General features: G+C 41.0%; 1 protein-coding gene across 4 annotated transcripts in view; it reads right to left on the reverse strand.

Annotated features, from left to right (window-relative positions):
* Positions 1–2401: 2401 nt before the first annotated feature.
* Positions 2402–18963, reverse strand: part of UBE4B (ubiquitination factor E4B) — a 38097-nt gene continuing 21535 nt past the window's right edge. For all 4 annotated transcript variants that reach the window (XM_057431787.1, XM_057431779.1, XM_057431770.1 and 1 more), the window contains 18 exons: positions 17966–18049; positions 16411–16467; positions 15936–16052; positions 15731–15829; positions 15162–15275; positions 14033–14231; positions 13696–13834; positions 11472–11571; positions 10640–10767; positions 10156–10254; positions 9654–9889; positions 8892–9018; positions 8473–8617; positions 7316–7450; positions 6791–6982; positions 4396–4570; positions 3774–3920; positions 2402–2967 (listed from right to left, as the gene is read on the reverse strand). In XM_057431787.1, the coding sequence (XP_057287770.1) occupies positions 2906–2967; positions 3774–3920; positions 4396–4570; positions 6791–6982; positions 7316–7450; positions 8473–8617; positions 8892–9018; positions 9654–9889; positions 10156–10254; positions 10640–10767; positions 11472–11571; positions 13696–13834; positions 14033–14231; positions 15162–15275; positions 15731–15829; positions 15936–16052; positions 16411–16467; positions 17966–18049 (2355 nt within the window). In that variant the 3' untranslated portion in view covers positions 2402–2905. The remainder of the gene's footprint in view (positions 2968–3773; positions 3921–4395; positions 4571–6790; positions 6983–7315; positions 7451–8472; positions 8618–8891; positions 9019–9653; positions 9890–10155; positions 10255–10639; positions 10768–11471; positions 11572–13695; positions 13835–14032; positions 14232–15161; positions 15276–15730; positions 15830–15935; positions 16053–16410; positions 16468–17965; positions 18050–18963) is intronic.

An 18963-nucleotide genomic window follows, 5' to 3' on the forward strand; every position in this document is an offset into this window, starting at 1 on the left:
CTACTACTGACTTCAGCTTTCCTCTTCAAGCACTCAGGTGCCCACTTCCCACTGCAGGACAGGCCTTTGAGTCACTTTGTGCCCAGAAGCCAGCAACCTAGTGGTAGTTTTGGTTGGTGTATTAAAAATACACTTCATTATTCTGCCCAAGAATGCTGAATTTGGGGGAGTGTTTGTCTGAATTCACATGTTTGAAATACCTGATACTAGTTCTCCAGATAAAATTGTTTTAGCCACTTCATGTTAGCCTTCCTGTCTTCTGTAATCTCTGCATTGATACACTTTCAACTGATAAATGCCATAATTAGACAAAACAGTTCAGTAATGCATGTTGCTATTTATATTCCTCAGGTTAAAAGTCAGATATGATGGAAGAATAAATAGAGATTCTGAAGAGCATTGTCTTAATACATCTCATACCAAATGTAAATACTTCTATTTCCTCCTGTCAGGCAAGGTTAAGAGAAACACCCTGAATTTGTTCAAAGAAGCCTTTCAGGTGGTACAATGGAATAAATGAATAGAAAAAATACAGGAATTTCATTTTATACTTGCATTAAAAAGAGCTAATTCCATACTGAATTTTTTTGGTATTTAAATGCATAACCTATTCCTTATTCACAAAAGGTGGTGGTGTGTCTGGTTTGTTATAGCTGAAGAAAAGGAGAAGAAAGTCTTTCTTCCACCTTTCCAGTATATTGGAAAGCTGTCGATGAAAGCTATTGATATTAACTTACAGAAAAATGTCATGATGTGAAACATCCTCCAGTAAAAGCAAATATGCATTGTTGAGTTGTCCTCCATCAAATAATATATAAATTCTGGGCTGTTTCTAGAGATTTCATGCTATAATCCTTAATGATGAGGTGACAGTGGAACATTTAAAAGGGCTTTTGTAATGTAAAAAATAATTACATCTTTACTGAAAAAGAAAACTCATTTTGTCCCTGTCCATGGCAGGGGGCTGGAATGAGACAACATAAGGTCCTTTCCAACCCCAACTATTCTATGATTCTATGAAATTCATCACTCACTGCACACCCTTGTAAGACATTCAGAAACCATGATGGATTTGGATGCTGAATGAGAGCTTGCACATAAAAGCATAGCAGACTTTGTTGTGTGACTTTTGAAGAGGGGAGGAATTTGAATTTGTGGAAGAAAGGAGTTTTAAGGAACTATAAAACCAGGCAGTTCACAAGCTTCTCTGTTCCAGCAGTCCAGGCAGACACCAACTTTGGAATCCTCCTCCCACCCTTGGGGAAAACAAACCACACGCACACTGTGGGGAAAGAACAGAAGAAACCCCACACCAGAAAAACAAATCCAAACCCCACTACATGTTTTAATTCAGAATCACTTGCACATCTTAAAGGTCAGCACTGGATTATATATAACCTGACCAAAACTCCCCCTGGAGCCTGTCACCAACTGTCACGTAGCTATGAATAGGTATAAGAGTCACACACTTGGGAACATTCATTAGTTTGAAGTACTACTGATATCTGTGCACACAGAAACATTCCACATAATTCACTTAAGTTCTCTCCAGATCCTAAATCCCCATCAGCAAACCTGAGCAAACCAACCCAATCATTAGTGTTATTCTTTCACTGGCACACTTAAAGGAAAGGCAAAGGCACCCCTTTGTGTGAGTGTGTATCATTTATTGTAGTTCAAGAGTCAGGAACTGAACAGAAGACACAGCGAAAAAAAACACAAAAGAAAAACAACCTTTTTTTTCAGACTTAATTTTAAAACACCATGGTTTCAAATCCTTTTTAAAAAGGAAATTCAAGTATCAGATGCAGGGGGCAGTAAATACAAAAATGTCTGTGAATCTTTTTTTTTTTTAGTTATTTTTTTATTTAAAAATGTAAGTCTACATTTCCTGCACCCTATCTGCTTTGGTAAGGCCAAGCCATGGATACAAATTGGTACGCAACATAAAAAATGACCCCCTGCCCCAAACTGCAACCTCTGAGACTAAAAGGATCTGCTCTCTGCAGACAAGCTCTAATAGCTCAGAACTGTCATTTAGCATATATCAGATCTGCAGCATTGAAAGAATGGAGTTTGTTTCTTTAAAAGTCACTGAAATCCTGGTATTCCCGAGCATCGCATCCACAGCAGCTGTTTCAACATGTTTCTATCTCAAGGCTTTTCAAAAATACCAGAGCATCTACATCAACAGAAAGAGAAGGGACAGTTCAAAGAACGGAAATGAAAATCCATGTGTGAAATCATTCCTTTTTTGAAGTTATCCTTGTGTCTAACACCAATTAAAAACCAAAAATGCAAATATGTGTAATAGAAAAATACGATCCCAAGATTAACACTTTGTTGCAGGCACAGCTATCCCACGGAATATGTTCTTTTGAGGGCAGGGGAATGATTCTGATTTTCACAGGGATTTTTGTTTTTGCATTACAAAAAGAAAAATAGGACAGCAGTGCAGGTTTGATGGAAAAGGGAAAGAAAAGGAGGGAAAGAGGAAAAAGTTACTTTAGCAGCAAAATGTCCAAGGTTCTAACCACAATCAAATTAACGGATATCTGGCTGTAAAAAATAAGGTTGAAGGGATGCTGCCCTGATCCATTCATCTCTGCTAAAATAATTCAGCTGTAAGAACTCCAAAACGTGACATACTGAAGGACAGTTTTGTAACATAAGCAACTTCCTAGCTTGTCCTCCATGTTATTGACCATCCATATCACTTAAATATATGTACAAGAATTAAGCTGCTTTCCTCTTCGTCCACATGCTTCTGGTCACCACTGGAAGCCAGTGCCAGTGGGCGTGCTAATCCCATCAACAGCTTGCAAAGGGTTTCTGCTCCACTACCACCCGAACAGCCCACGCCCTGCTCTTCCCACTGGTGTTGGCATGCACTGCAAGGGAATTCTTAATGGTCAGCGTTCTGCTTGTCTCTCATCCAGGCTTGGATTTGTTCTTTAAGTTCTGGCACTAGTAATGTAAAGGAGAAAAAAGAAGAATTATTAATTTGCAGTTAAATTGTAAATATTCTACTGTAAGGAAGCTCCTCATGACTAATTTCTTTTCCAGAAACCTAATCAGGAATGCCTTCTCTATCAATGTATTTTCTGCACAGCTTTGAGTAAATGACTGACTCATTTCCCTACCACAATAATATCCTTTGGCCTGGTAGTTATGAAGTCAAGGACATGGGATTTCTTTCCCAGAAGAAGGGAAAGCAGAAGGAACTAACCTTTCTGTGCACACTGAGATGAAGGAACCATTACTTCCACTGAGGCCTCAACGCTATCTTCTGACAGTATACAGAACAGGGCTAGAGCACCTCTCCTGTGATGACTGAAAGATCTGGGCTTGTTCAGCTTTGAGAAGGCTCCGGGGAGACCTTGTAATAGTCTTCCAGTACCTAAAGGAGGCTTCCAAGAAGACTGGAGAGGGACCTTTTACAAAAGCGTGTAGGGACAGGACAAAGGGGAATGGATTTAAACTGAAAGAGACTGGGATGAGATCTATGGAAGTTCTTCCCTGTGAGGGTGCTGAGGCGCTGGCACAGGGTGCCCAGAGAAGCTGTGGCTGCCCCATGCAGTGTTCAAGGCCAGGTTGGATAGGGCTTGGAGCGACCTGCTCTAGTAGAAGGTGTCCCTGCCCATGGCAAGGGGTTGGAACTTTAAGGTCCCTTCCAACCCAAACCGTTATTCTATGATTCTATGAGAACACACTGCATGCAAATTGCTTCCCCCAGTTTGTAACAGTTCCACTGGTGAATATTAAACCAATACCTGGTTCCAGCATATTTTCTGTCAGTGTCTGACGATTGAAAGGGTCAGTGGAAGAGTTCAACAGATGCCTCAGGATGATTGACCTGTCCATAATAGTTCCAGAGGGCAGCCTCACAGGATCAGTCATCAGGGTGTCCATAAGTGGGTCTGGGGGCACAAAGGGTCTCATTAAATTGGAGACAATAGCTACAAATTTTATCTGCACACAAAACCACAGTGCAGAACTGATTAGTCAGGGTCCCCAGGCAAGTATGTTGCTGGAGATACAGAAAAGGGTTAGTACAAGCAGTGGACTTGAGCCTTTATTCTCTATTCTCTTTATTCCTTATTATTTTCCCTTCCTGAACTGGGACAAAGCATTAGGTATTTTAACTCTATTTTCAAATTATTATTTTGTTTTAACTGTGCTAAAGTACATGTAAGCAAAACATGGATAGGACTGGATGTATGATCCCAGGGAAAGCAAAAAGAAACTCTTAGCTCTATTTACTTAACTATTAAATAGAAACGGAGCAGGATGCAAGGCTTCTCAGACAAAACCAAGTTTCTATTAAGATACATCAAAGTAACAAGCCAAATCCCTCTTCTCCTAACAAGCCAGTATTTAGGAATCTCAACTTGCCTCTGAATTCATCCGGAGCATCGCTGTAATCAATTTCTGCACGGGCATTCTTGGCAACAATCTCCTCCACTTTCTCTGCCAGAAGTTTGAATTTCTCTATTGCTATGGTTGACTTGATTCCAGCCTTCCTCATCTTAGAGATCACCTCCTCAAAGAGCTCTTTACTGTAGGACCTCTACAAGCGAAGCATAAAAAGACCACTTTGATGAGCAGTATCATCCTAACATGCCATAAAGATTTTAATGCACTCTTTTAAGGTTAAGAAAGAGGAATCAATGAAACCTCAGCATCACATCAGGCAGAAAACATTTCACCCAGTCCATCTTTGGGGTGGACTTGGGCTTTTTTTTACTGGTCTTCACTGTTGTAGAACTGTCCAGACCAACAAAAAAGGCAACATCAACTAATCAAAACGATCAAGACATTCAGAGAGACTATAATTATTAGCACTGTTCCTTTGACAACACATCCATCCTGCCACTCTTGTCTGCATTCTCATTCTCACAAGTCTTGGCTGGAAACAAAGCGCAAAAAGAGAAGTGGTTTTGATTCTTTAACTTCTTTGATAATGTGCAAGGCAGCAATGGGAAAGAAGTGATTGTTTCTCCTAATCCAAACAAAAACCCCACCCCGTGATATTACAGAAATAGTAAAACAACTCAGAGGGAGCTAATGCTGGTTGGGAACTTGCCAGGCGGTGCAATCAGAGCTGTACAGCTGCACAGTACAACATTGAAAGGAACCAACTGCATATCCTATAGTTTCTACTGGAGCGAGCATTGCTCTCATGTAAAAACAGAAAGTTAGGCAAGGGCTTTTGAAAGCTGCTTATGTTCTAAAGACACCATTTTCTTCTCAGTTCACAATGCCATGTTTTGATATAAGCCTTTTAATAAAATTGTTATTTACCCTACAGTGCAAGGTTGAATTAAATGACAAAACAAAACCACGCTAAGTCTCACAGATTTCTGTTTTCCTTGGGGGTTTTAAAATGTTCAGCACAGCCCTCCTCCTTTCATCTACACTACATCACATCAAGAAATACCATTCACTACTTGGGCCACGCAGTGCCCACCCAAACTCCTTTCTAGCCCAAGTGAGCAGAGCTATGGCAACACGCCCAGGGCTTTAGAAGTGTTTTCAGATCCCTTCTGATACGTGCTAGGATTTGCAAATGGGAAGTGTATCAAAATGCTTTAGAGAAACCCTGCCATGATCAAGCAACTTTTTGTTTTGTTTTGTTTTTCCCCTCCTAATACCAGTAGCCATTACTGGGCATTTCCTTGGTGTTTCTTTCCTGTCATTGACAGTTTCTAAGATACTAGTCAGCCCACCCCCTTTTTTTAATGAAGGGCCACTTTGTTAATTAAGCTTTATTCCAGTTCCCACACCAGCAGGCTGCTTTCTCTTTAATCCCTCTGTCATGTGCATTTTCCTGTGGCATCGATGAATGAATGATGGGTAACATTCTCACTTTCACATGTACCAAACAGCACAAAACACTCCCTGTGTGCTCATTATACACACGCAAACACACAAGGTCTGTTTCACAAGTGTTACTGATGTTATCTGCAATTATCAGGACTTCACTAATTACAGAAAAGGGATCATAAGTTACTCCAACACCTCTGATCTGCTCAGCATGCAAATCCAGCTTCATGTGCTGTGAACCAGCTTCCACTAGAATTTCAGTTGGCCACTGAGAATATTTTTCCCTCTAGATCTTGAGAAGTTTGTATTATAAGACACAGGCGTGGAGAGATGCAAGTCCATTGTCTGATAGGTTTACAGAAGTGAGGGACAGCTCATCTATCAGAACTAATGGTCTGCTCTGAAGACTCCCATGAGGAGTTCAAGGACGGCTTTTAACTGTCTCACATCTGCTGTGCTTCGTCAGTTTATTGCAGAGCCATTTAATGAAGTGATAGAGAATACTATTTGGAAACTGTTAGTCTAGAGAAAGAACTTCGGATTGCTAAATGAGGCTCTTAGTCCCAGCTCCGTTTCATGTGTTCTTGATGAGGAAGCAGGAAAGGTGTTAAAACTCTTTGTATGGTTCCATTTTCCCACTTGGAAAATTAGAACCAAGTACTTCTGGTACTTTACACCAAGGCTGTGTGTAGCTCGTAAGTGGCTAATGCTCAGGAAATTCCCTACGCATGTGAAGTGCTACAGATGTTTGTGTGTATCTGTAGGTTTGCAAAACGCTACCCATCCGCAAAGAGCAGACAGAATATGGACAGGGCTCATGTGCTGAAAGAAAACAAACTGCAAGCACGTATGATGGAACTGGGTGGCAGGAAGATGAAACTCTTCTAGGGGATTCTGCAAAGTCCTCTTCTTCTACAGTGCTTTTTGCTTTTGTCCTCCCCCCTCTCATGTCTCTGGAGCTCACCTGATCATCAGCAATTGCTTTAGCGAAGCGAGCACAGTCTAGCTGTAGGTAAATGTCAGTCAGTTGGTCCAACAGCTTCTTTGGTTCAAACCCGTATTTCTCAGGGTTTTCGACTTTCAGGTCACGGCACTTGGGGCCACACAGTTGCTGCAAGTTAAAGTTCAACATAGCAGCCAGTCGTGGCCCAAGTTCCTACAAGACCAAAGTAAAAGAGCAATAAAGATTATCATCACTGGATTTGCATACAGCAAGAGCAGGCATTATAAACTAATAAAATCATCCTTTTGTAGACTGGAAGTGTCTTTATGCTCACTTTCAGTTAAAAAAAATGAATGCAAACAGCTAGAAGGATCACATCGTCTCACTGACTCGATATCAAATAGCTTCAACGGCAATTAGATTTCAATGAGTTGGAGAAAGGGAGGAGAATGGAGACAAAGGGCTACCAAACATTTCCAGGTTATTATCCAACAGCAGGGATGTTAAGAGAAGCCAGAAACCAAGATAAGTCTGAGCAGGACTTACAGGTCTGAGAAAAGGCTTCTGAACCTGCTTGGTAAGGATGTGGAACATATCCACAGTTTCCGTTGCCAGGGCAAGATAGGAACGAGATACACGCTCATCCTGAGCCAGCTGGGACTGCCGAGCCTGCTGCTGCTCCTAGAAAAGAAACCTTCAGTGGTTACAAGCCCACGGAATTCCCTACATCATCACCCTTCAAAACAGCCATAGTGCTAACATGGTCCAGACAGACAGACGAGCAGATGGCAGTTCAAATACAGCTGTGATACATGTGTTAGTTTAAGGTACAGCTCACTTCTACTACCCACTGCTAAAGCCTGGACCAATCTTCCAGATTCCTGCAGCACTGTAACATCGGTGCGAATGATATCACAAGACCCAGGGGTCACTGAGTCTGTTCACATCCTGTAACTGCTCCTCACAGTTGCAGACCTGGGTTATGCGTCCTTTCCATCCAAATGCCTCAAGATCAACTTGGGACCTGAGAGTCAAGTGAGGTTCTCTCTAATTTGTGCCCCACCAGAAGTAATAAACCCTCCACACTGGAACAATCTGTAGATTTGTACCAGTGCATTTTGTCACTACAATAATGGCTTTACCTTGCTAGGAGGCACAAACAAGAAGAGCAAACCAGAATCACTTTAACAAACATGATCTTGATAGCTTTTTCTTTTCAAATTCTTTTTTAAAATCAATAACCTTAAAATAGAAATACCTGACATAGGTGGGTCAACACACAGTTATTGTTTGATCAGAGGTAACGGGCTCTAATGGTCTGCATCAAATCTACCCTGGATCAATGCATTAACAAAATAAAAGCTTCTATTCCTTGAAGCCAATTCTACTGGCAAGCATCTTCCAAAAGCTCCTTCAAGAAGGTTAAAGTCTCAGTTTCTCCACTTAGAATTAAGTGTAGAGCAATTTAAAACTTCACAATATCTTTACTTCACACCACGCTCTGCCACCCACAACATAGCATAATGGGTTTTCACAGAAAGCCATCTAGAGTGACCACAGCAATATTGGCAGCAAGAAAAAGCATTGAGAACTGCTTCCCATGAGCAGCCCTTTAGTGCTGCCCCTTATTAAAAAGGGTTTTTTAATGGTCTTATATTAAAAAACTATATGTAAAGGGCACTTGGAAACACAGCTCTGCTCACCCTGGGCAGCAGGTCCCATTGTTCTTTATTCTTCATCTCCTCTTGCACTTCATGGATACGTTTTAGGGACTCCAGACTCTCATCCAGCAAGAAAGTTGTGTCATTTATCAGCATGTTGATGTAGCGAACAAACTGCTTCCCAGAGCTGCAAGCATTGAAACAGGGTTATCACAGCAGAGTAGATGGGTGTGCAGCCAGCCTGCAACCCCTAATTTCAAACAATAATCCCATTCCCCAAGCCAAGTTGATTATGGTGTCCAGAGCTCAGTTTAGGAAACACTCCAGTTCCACTGGAAGGGGTTGCCATTTAAAATACAATGGAACACAGCATCACCCATTCCCAATGGTAAGGATCTCCTCAGGTCATTGCCTGAGCATCTTGCATGACACTAAACAGTATTAGACAATGTCTTACTCACTTGAACTCTTCCATAAAGGTACCATGGTGAGCTATATTCTGCCAGAGGCTCTTGAAAATGGTACTGATGTGGTAGCGGATCGTAAACTTGTCATAGAACTCGCTTGTGGCTCCAGTATGTTCAACATCTGAGCAAGAAAGCAGAGCCCAGAACTGAAATCAACATTTTGCTCCCAGGATTCACCTGCAGCACGCTACCTCTCTCCCCTGCTGCCTCCAATGTGATGAGCTTCAAGCACCAAGCTTTAATAGATGAAACTGAAGTTCTCCATCTTAATCACCACTAAAAGCAGCAGCACTGCCCATTTTCTAATCCAGAACCAACCTATTTCTTAAGAAAAACCCTCAGAAACCTACAATTTCCCTAATAAAACTGGGAACACTGCAAAACCAGCTATTGCTACAGGTGCAAACCCTTCTCTAAAGCAGGACTAGCAAAATGACAGAGATTTTAAAATCCCAATCCTCCTTTACAAAGCAAACAAAAAGCTTCCAGTTTGCCACCCAAACACCCCAAAACCAACTGTGACATCCATCTACAGTGCTAGCTGTCCGTGCACGTGGAGCTTGTAGGACTAGAATTCTCAAGGTTCCACCTAATGCTATTTCCCCCGATTCCTGAGCAACAAAGCCTCATCTTTACAAGACTTAAGATCTACCTGGCTTTTGGTTTTGTGCTGTGGCTTTAAGGGTTACAACTAACACAGCTTTCTGCCTTGTAACACTCCTTGCTTACGGTACACTGGGTCAACTATAGACTTACCTGTGTAAAACTTCATCAAGGAGGGGACTAACAATTTGGTGGAGAGAGGATGATTCTCAATCATTTCAAAGAACTTTTGGGTCCGGGGCTGAACAGCTGGATTTGTCATGAACATCACTTCCACCAGCTTGGCTACTAAATAAGGATTTCGGATGTAGTTCTGGTTGCAGAGCATCACTACAAGGAACATCACTACGTCCTGAGTACAGGGCTCATAAAGCACCTGAGGAGCATATCTGAAAAGAGGAAGATAAGGAAAACAAAGTGGAAAGCCCCAACACTGTGCTGTCTATAGTTATCAAGTTCAGATCATTCTTGAGAATGGGGATGCTGAGCTCACCTCAGCAAAACCAATGCCATAATCTTACAGCTGTTGTTAAAAACCAGGATATTAACTACAAAATAGCTAGAAAACGACTTTGAAACCCTAATCTTATGTGCAGACCACCTGTCTCAGGGGTAGCTGGGGATATAAAGTCCCTTTAGATAGAACTTTACTTACTGTACAATAAAAAATAAAAACTCAGCAACATCTTCCACGTAAAACTCTGGCAATGCTGCAAATACCTTCGGAACTTCAGGAGTTAAAGGCAATTTTATGCTGTGGAATAAGAGAGACAACAAACAAGACATAAAACTGCAGGGTTAAGTCGAAAGTGTCACGAGATCTCTTATGGAATTCTCCTATGGGAACACTTGACAAGAGTTCTGATATTAACTTTTACAACTCCATGTCAGTACTTCAAGGGTACTAAACATACCCAAGGGTTGCTCCCCAAGCCCTCCAGCTGAACCCTGCACTATAAGTAAGACGTATATTCCATGCAAGAATGTGTATCACCGACATGAATAAAGAAACAGTCATGTATGAATGCAGACACTGCAAAACCAAGTAGCAACGTTTTAGAGCTGCTGAATCCTGTAAAGGATCTGACACGATCTGAAGTCTCTTGGATACAATTTACAGAGATAATCCTGACACTCACTTGGGATAGGCAGGGTCAAGAATGCGAAGCATCAGCTGAATCACCATGCCATAGAAATTCAGACATCTCCTGAGGAAGTTTTCATCCAGCAAACCAGCATCTGCACAAGCCTTGCATCTCACCAGTTTCTGCAGAACATACACACAGAAACTAAGCCAGGGCAAGACAGCGTAAAAGGGAGGTCAAGCCTATTCAAGCTAATCACTGTATCTGCGAGTTGTGACAATTATACAATGGTCTCTTCGTAAAGTATGCTCTCATTTGAGGAAAACAAGGCATATTAAATGCCAACATATCAAAACCACGCACGTGATTCAGAGTTGCAGGGACAGAGGAGCCTTTTACAAGCTTTACGAGAACAATGAAAGAAGGAAGAGCGGTATCAAAGTGGGAAAATGTGCAGTTAAAGTCATTCTGATGATACAGCTCAGAAAACTTACATCACTTTATACCAGAAAGACCTAAACAGGTCAGACCTTTGAAAGAGGATTCCAGCATCCTCAGTCTTTGCAAGGATTCTACATGAGATAAGGGACTCAGGAGTTCCATCTCCATCTCAGGCGTGCATTGCGCACACACAACTACCCCTGAACAAACCACAATCCCTTTACTTGTTCTCTCTCCAATAAAAATAGTATTTTCTTCTCTCTTTTATTACTTTGAATTTTAAATTCCCCATTAATGTGATATTGTATCACGACCACCATCTGGTGCAGTACTCACAGGGTTCATAGATTCAAACCCATCATTTCAAGATGCATTTAAACACCAGGACCTACCAAACAGACAGGCTGACAAAGGCATTTAGCTGAGAACTGAATCACTTACAAACCTTGAGCTGTGTCTTGCAACGTTTCAGCATTTCTCGATGCCTGGTAGCCAGAGGAGAATCCTTCCACTGACTTTCATTGTTCTTCAAATCTTCAACAGTCCTGAAAACCACATGCAGCAATTCGTTATCCTGACAGAGAGGAGATGTACTGCCATCTACAAGGCATTTAACCTACTTATCTGCTAAATATCAAGGAAATACAGAGAAGAAGTCAGCTACCATCATAGCAAGGAAAAGAAATTGCTTTTATAAATGCAGACTGAACATCTGCACAGTGCATCTGAAGGCACTGCATACACTAGCTCCAACATACACCCCTGTCAGACAAATCAGAGCAGTGCAAAAAGATAAAAAAGGGATGAAACACAGAAGGGATCTATTTATCCTGCCTGAAAACCTAATTTTATCCCCATTGAAGTCTACAGTCACTCTAAAGGAAGTCATTAAAATTAACTCTAACACAAAAAAGGTACTATATAAAATTGACCCAAACCCAATGAGCTACTTACACAGGTCTCATTTATTTTCTAATATCAGAAAAGAAAAAAGGAAAACAAAATCAGCCAAGGAAGAAAAAGGTGGCTGACAACAGGACTTGTTAGGAACACCTTCCCCTTTCCAAAGGTCCAAGTCTGCATCCTATGTATCTTCTCACTGTTGTAAATGCTGTTTTGCAGGCTTGTTCTACCCTTGTCATGCTCCACTCCCCATAACATTCAGGTCTGCAGAGCAGTACAATACATGAACAGTCTGTAGTCTCCCTGGCAGCATCAGGACCAGTAAATCAAGGTGGCTGGTATCACCTCTCCTCCCTTTTCCATCTTCCCACTCTGCCCCACAGAAGGGAACTTAAACGCACATTACACACACCATTTACATTAAAAAAAAAACAATGTATTCCTATATCTTAATCTTTTTTAGAAAGGGCAGCTGATTAGAACAAAACTCATCATACTGAACCATATGAAAATGATCCCTTTTCATTCCTCCTCTAAACACAGATTCTTTTCCACATCAATCTCTGCCTAGAGCAGAAAAACATCCAGTGTCATTTCTTTATTACTAACATCTAATTACCTTGCCCAGTGCTGCAATTCATGGAAAACACTGAACACTGAGCTCCTACTGATGTCGTAAAAGCCAAGAGCCCTTCATTCCACCCCATTAGGTGGAGATTGCTGCATAAGCAACTCCTTTGCAGCAATTCTAAATAAGGACAAAGCAGCAATTTCTTTCTCAAACCAAATGTATGGCTTATTTACAAGTAATCCACAGGCTGTTTATATGAAAATCCTGTTTTCTTTAGAATATACTGACTTTTCCTGCTCTGGTCCCTGCAGCTTCCCCGGGTTTTGCCCTGCTTGTGCTTTAAAAACTAAAAATGAAATCATAACAAGTGCAGTCCAAAAATCCTGTGATGAACTCATGGTATTAGTGCCAAGGGACATTTACCAAAATGCAGTGAGTGCATTTATAAACAATGGAAAATACTGGTGATCAAAAACATGCTCTAATTTTAACCGAGTTTTCTTTGAGGTTTAGCAACTATAAAAGTCTATTTGAATTTATGCCAAGAGAAACAGAAACCAGCAGGACCTTCTTGTCAACAGCTTCACTTTAAAATGGTAAACCACATGCTGAAGTACCTGTATATCGACAACATCAAGAGTTTACTCCTGAAGGGTTCCCTCCCTCCCTCTGCCCTGAGAGTACGACACATTATCCCCCTTAAAGAAGCCAAGCAATTATCTTCTGGGACATACAAAACAGCTCAGGAATAACTAACAAGGTCTTGCTTCTGAAAGCACAAGTCATCTACAATGATTTGATGATCAGACAGGTAACTAAATGCACTCCTACACTGTGCTGAGCCCGAGGCACTGATGTCCACACATTAGCAACCACACCATAGATTAAGTTATGATAAACAGCATTAAGTAAAATGCTCTGAAGAGAACTGAATTATCTTTTAAATAGAATGGTCTTCTCACCAATTAGAGCTGCCTTGTGCAACCAATATCCCCCATCCCACTATTATTTGAATTCCCAATTCAAGCCAGTTCCTCACGGTAAGCAAAAATCCATGAGCAGCAGATCAACAAATAGTTAAGATGATCTCAGCCACAGTTCTACCCAAACTGTCATTCTGATTTCATTTAGTTTACAGGACTCGCTATCCCAGCAAGAAGATGCTGCTGGGACTCCAGCATTAGCAGGTTCTAACCTGTTGAGTTCCCGGATGGCCCGCAGCCTGCGTATGTACCGGCGGCAGCTTGGCAGGATTGAGAGATGATGGGCATGCAGGGTTAGGAAGAAACATTCTGTTGGGAATTTCGGCTCAGAAAATGGAGACGGATCCCTGTCTGGAAAACAAACCAAGTGTATCAGTGAATAAACAAAAATAAACTTGTCTAGGAGCAAGACCTTGAACTCAACTTGCCTTTTAAGGCAAATGAGAACTGACAGCATCAAGAAAAAGCATACAGAACTGGGCAATTATTTGCAGTATCAAAACCAGAGGGCTGAGTAACTGCTTAATGTTTCTCAGTCAGAGTACTCACAAAGTTCAGTGATCCAGGCTGCAACATCCTCCATTGTTGCTTTCACTCTGGTCTCATCTGTTGGGAGGTCAATACGACACTTGGGATGGAATATGTACATGGGATCAACCGTTTCCAGCTTGATCTTTGTACTTAGTTGCTGTAGTACCCATAGGAAGTTGAGCATAAAGCCATCTGTAGATACCAAACGGTCATCTGTCTGTGGGGTAAGAAAGTGAATAGGTGAAGACAAGCTTAGAGGTAACGAGGGTGTTTTCTGCTGCTTTTACATTATTTGATATAATTAATTATGCATGTTCAAGAAAAGAGAGAAATGATGAAGAACGTGGATCTGTAAGGAGACCTTTGTGACCATGGGAAGGTCACTTACTGCCCAACCTGTTAACTTTATGGCTCAAGCAGTCATTCTGAAGAACATGAAACATAAAAAGTAACAGAAGATGACCTAAGAAATTAAAAGGGCCTCTTTCAAGAATGGTTTGCCACAGATACAGAGTTTCAGATAGTTGCTGAGTTTGATAAGTTTTCTCTTAAGTGTGAATTTTCTATTACTTCTTCACTGAAATTTCACAGAATATCCCTAATAATGGTTCCAAATGTTTGCTTTTGAAATGGGGACTTGAAGACATCAATGATGCAAACTTCAGCTGAGGATTTATCACAGGAAATGTGTGCAATGCATTAGTTCAACAATGGCAAAACAACATCCCCGTTCGTTGTTTCACCACCAGTTCCTATCTGCATTACTCCGTTTACAGAAACCATACCAAGCTGAGCAATTTCCTATCTAGGAAACAAGGTTTTTAAACATAGCCAATTGGAATGAAGCCCCCATACACGTGGCTGGGGAGGAATCCAAAGGTTTAAACGTATAGAAACTCTGTTGATGAAGTTGTATGTCAGTCCTAAGAGAGGAAATAAGCTGCTCAAATAGGTAAAACAGAATCATTTCAGAAATGGAGATGTATTGAAAGAGAGAAAAGACTGAGGAGAGGGCTTCTTGCCTGTTGCAGTAGGCACTCAAAACTCTTTTGTCCTCCATTCAAGTGCCACCGGTGCATGAGCCAGCGACTGCTATTTGTGCATTGACTACATCCACAAACCACACGAAGCGCTCCCCTTTATTTACCTGCATTTGTGCCTTTTTCATGTTGGCATTGACAACAGCTGCCATGTAATTGAGAGCTGCTTCTCGAGTTTCCCCATTCAGCAAAATACTGTGTAGAATCTTGAACAGCTCTTGCTGCAATGTCAAGTAAACATTCTGTCAGGTTGCACATACTTCTCACCATCGCATTCCTGCTTCCTACATTCTACAGATGCCACAAAACTAACTACAACTTCTCTTATGGTCTTCCTGTCAGTTTTATCTGCATGTATTAGTTATGACATTAGTTGCAGAAAAGATTTCTATAAGAAGACTAGCGCAACATACACCCCCTCCTAATCCAGTCTGTATGTTTTTACTCATCCTTTAATGGGAACTACAACCCATGACTAACTGTTCTGCTATTTTCTGAATTGGCTTACAACCTTGGAGAAGTATTTGTAGCACTGATTTTTAACCCTAATTCCCTCCAGTCATATCCTGACAGATTTGTTGCTTAGCAAATTACTGTTCTAATATTATATTCTTCATCTATGTCAAGACCAAAACCCCCAATATTTAGCCTATTCTTTGAACATGAGATGACTTACCCTTGCTAATTCCAGGTAATGCTGCAAAGACTGGCTAACAACCCGGGTGTTTTCAAGAGTAATGGCAGGCCCTGAGAAGTACTTTTCAACTACTTTGTTCTGCAAACAAAATGAAGATTGGAAAATGTATCAAACATAATGGGGAAGGAAAAGCAAACAAAGCAGCCCCACCATACAACTATCAACATCCTTCTCGAACACTTACATCATCTTCAGCAAAGACAGAGAGACTGAAGAAGGCTCCGAGATAGGAAAGCCTTTGCAGCTCTCTTCCTGCACCCGTGCTTAAAGATTTAGGCAACCACAAGGGCAAAGAGACAACCTAGAAAACAGGAGAACCAGCAAGTTAATCAAAGGTGCACGTCAGCCACACTGCTTTATCTGTGCTGTCACCTTTCAGTGTTTGCCACATGCCCTCAATGCTTTAACATTCAGGCATGCCGATAGCTAAATGGAAACATCTCCTCAGGATTTCAGCAATCAAAGCAGGTCTTTTGTTGTCCTAGTTTTTCTAAATCCTTAGGGAAAAGGATTCCCTTCACCAGTTTAAACTACTAGCCAGCATGTAGCCCCTGTTTAGAGTTCAGGAGAACATTACCAGTGTGGACCATACAACACCAAACCCAACGTAATTTACATGGTTCCTTTAACTTGAAAAACCCCAGAGTTAACACACTTACCAGACTGCACATAGGGTGTGTTTTCCCAAACTTGATTTCACAAAGTTCACATAGTGCCTGTAAGGAAATGCCAAGAAAAATTCCTTTCATATGTAATTCCTAAGCAACCTGTCTGCAAGCAACAAGTTTAACATGGTAAAGAGCCAAACCTTTTCCCCCTCAATCAGTGGAAAAACTTTCACCTTCTACGATGCTGAAGATGTCCAAAAAGAGCTAGAGCGCACCCTGCTCGCATTTCAGCTTTTACAGCTGTTCCAAGTTGTCCCAGAAAAGCTAAACATGTCTCACAGGATAATCAAGGATTGCACTTATTGCAAAAATTAGCTGTGCAACTTGTGTGTTTGCTCAGGACACAACAATGCCTCTGCTGGACTCCTGAACTGCCACGGGAGAGTCGGTAACAGTAATAAATAGAGCAGTTGTTCTATACATACACCAAGGGCTTTGTCTTTGGAATCAGAGTGGAAAAATGTCAGATGAACACAGAAGCCAGAAACAAAGAATCCTAGCCAGGGTCTCTAACTCACTTTCAACTGCAGCACAGAAAAAAGAAAGCAGTTATAACAGATGATTCTGAAAACACAAACATACTGAAGGCTTGCACATAGCCCGCTTCTCCTCCATCACATGTTCTCATTCCTCAATTGTACTACAGCTAGTAACTACTATTCCGTCCTTTTGCTGCGCTGTCCCAACTAGGTATGATCAAAATGGAACATCACTTTCAAGCAGCCCTTTCCTGTAGCCAACAGCCAGATTTGCCACAGTTTGCAATTTAAATTGGGAAGAATAACAAAGAACCAGCAAAAGTCCTAGAGCTGCTTAGTGGATTTGTTCTGCAGCACCCCAGACCAGCTAATACCCTGAAGCACAAGTGAAATCTGAGATCTAACAGCCTTTTTTGTATCATACGTTGAAGATCCTAAAAACTGAAGGTGTTGGCTGACAAAGCTCAGCTTAGCCAAGAATTCCTCTTGCTCTTTTGTGGCCAAGCATGCTTTGCAAAAGACCTTCCTGCTTTGTCAATAAAAGCAGTAAGAGGGAGGCAGACCCAGGTCTAAACTGTGCACTTAGAGAATCCTAAAAATAAACCTCCCAACTTTTCAGTGAGGGACTATTATGACCTTTTCCGACATTAAACAGTCACCAATTCAAATAACTTTGGGTTTAATACAATAGATTTGAGTTTCTCACATACAAAAGTGAGTCCAAACACACACTGGTATGGATATCGGGCCTTGTTTCCCAGACTTGCAGTATTATAACTAGTATCTGTGATGAAATCCATACATGTGATTAATCCTACATTAAGCAATACATGTAAGCATTTGACTAACCCACTATACAAATGCTGTACTTATTATTAGCTTATTATTGGCCTCAGACTCTACTAGATTTTAATGGTCCTGAACACATCTCCTACCACATTCAGTTTCCAACAGAGTTTAATAGTAACCCACTAACCCAAAATACTGGAGTATATTATTTTGTATAGAATCTGCAGAAGTGATCAGTAACCATAAAGAAAGTGCTTCTAGAAATGCACAGTCCTTACCATAAGGGGGTATTTGAAATTGTCACTATCAAGGGAGCACTCTTTGGAAGCTACAGCCAGGCCTTGTAGGATGGGAATAAAGATCTGTAAAAGCAGAAGCAGATTACTTCATTCAAGAACAGGAAGCAATTGGATGACACTATTGCAGTACACAGCATGAAATGCCTGCTCATCCCTCCAGTACTGCAAGTTACACAAAAGGAAAATTAAGATCTCTTCTCTAAATGTGTAGCAGTTAAGCCTGAACACTTAAGAGATGATTCAAAGCTAAAAACCAATTTGCTTCATATAGTGCAAATGAGATATTAACTTAATGCCTGGGCATAAAACTTATCCATAAGAACTACTTTCCCAGCACTTGTATGTGTTTTTCCTGATCATGTTCTCACTTGTTTCCAAACATTTACTTTGCAAACAAAACCAAACAGCATCATGTACATCTAGATTGGGACCCAAAGCTAACAGATAGGAGCTGAAGCTGACAAAAAGTCATATCGGCACACTGCCAAAAATCAGGTGTTCCAAAAAAGTTCTCTGCATGGGGAAGCCTACATACATTTCATACAGGTTTACTGCAGATACCGTATGCATGTGTGCAAGCATGTACATTATATATACACAAACAAGCAAGAGCACAAGGTCTTTAGAGGTTTCCAACAACTTGATTGCCCAAATGTGTAATAATGTATTTGCCTATACACTTGGGGTAATAATATAGCTTTCATTTTGCATGTCAATATAGCTTTTAATTTTGCAAGTTGGTTTTGTGCTGGTAAGTTTTAGCTGTGGTAAGAGTACAGATAATGAGCAGCAGACAAGGATTGTTATGAAAGAGGAAGTGACCTGACAGGAACTCATGAATCAAAAGTAATTATACCCCATTAGTAAGTCAATATCACATAGCTCTGACATCTATACCCTCATAAAATACACTCTTGCTTTGCAACAATTACAAGAGGTCCCACTGAATTTTAAATCTAAGTTTATTGTGCTCTTTC

This window comes from Pezoporus wallicus, unplaced genomic scaffold (assembly GCF_028554395.1).
Source record: "Pezoporus wallicus isolate ANWC-B61680 ecotype Strahan unplaced genomic scaffold, APGP_CSIRO_Pwel_v1 contig_8006, whole genome shotgun sequence".
NCBI classification, from domain to species: Eukaryota; Metazoa; Chordata; class Aves; order Psittaciformes; family Psittacidae; genus Pezoporus; species Pezoporus wallicus.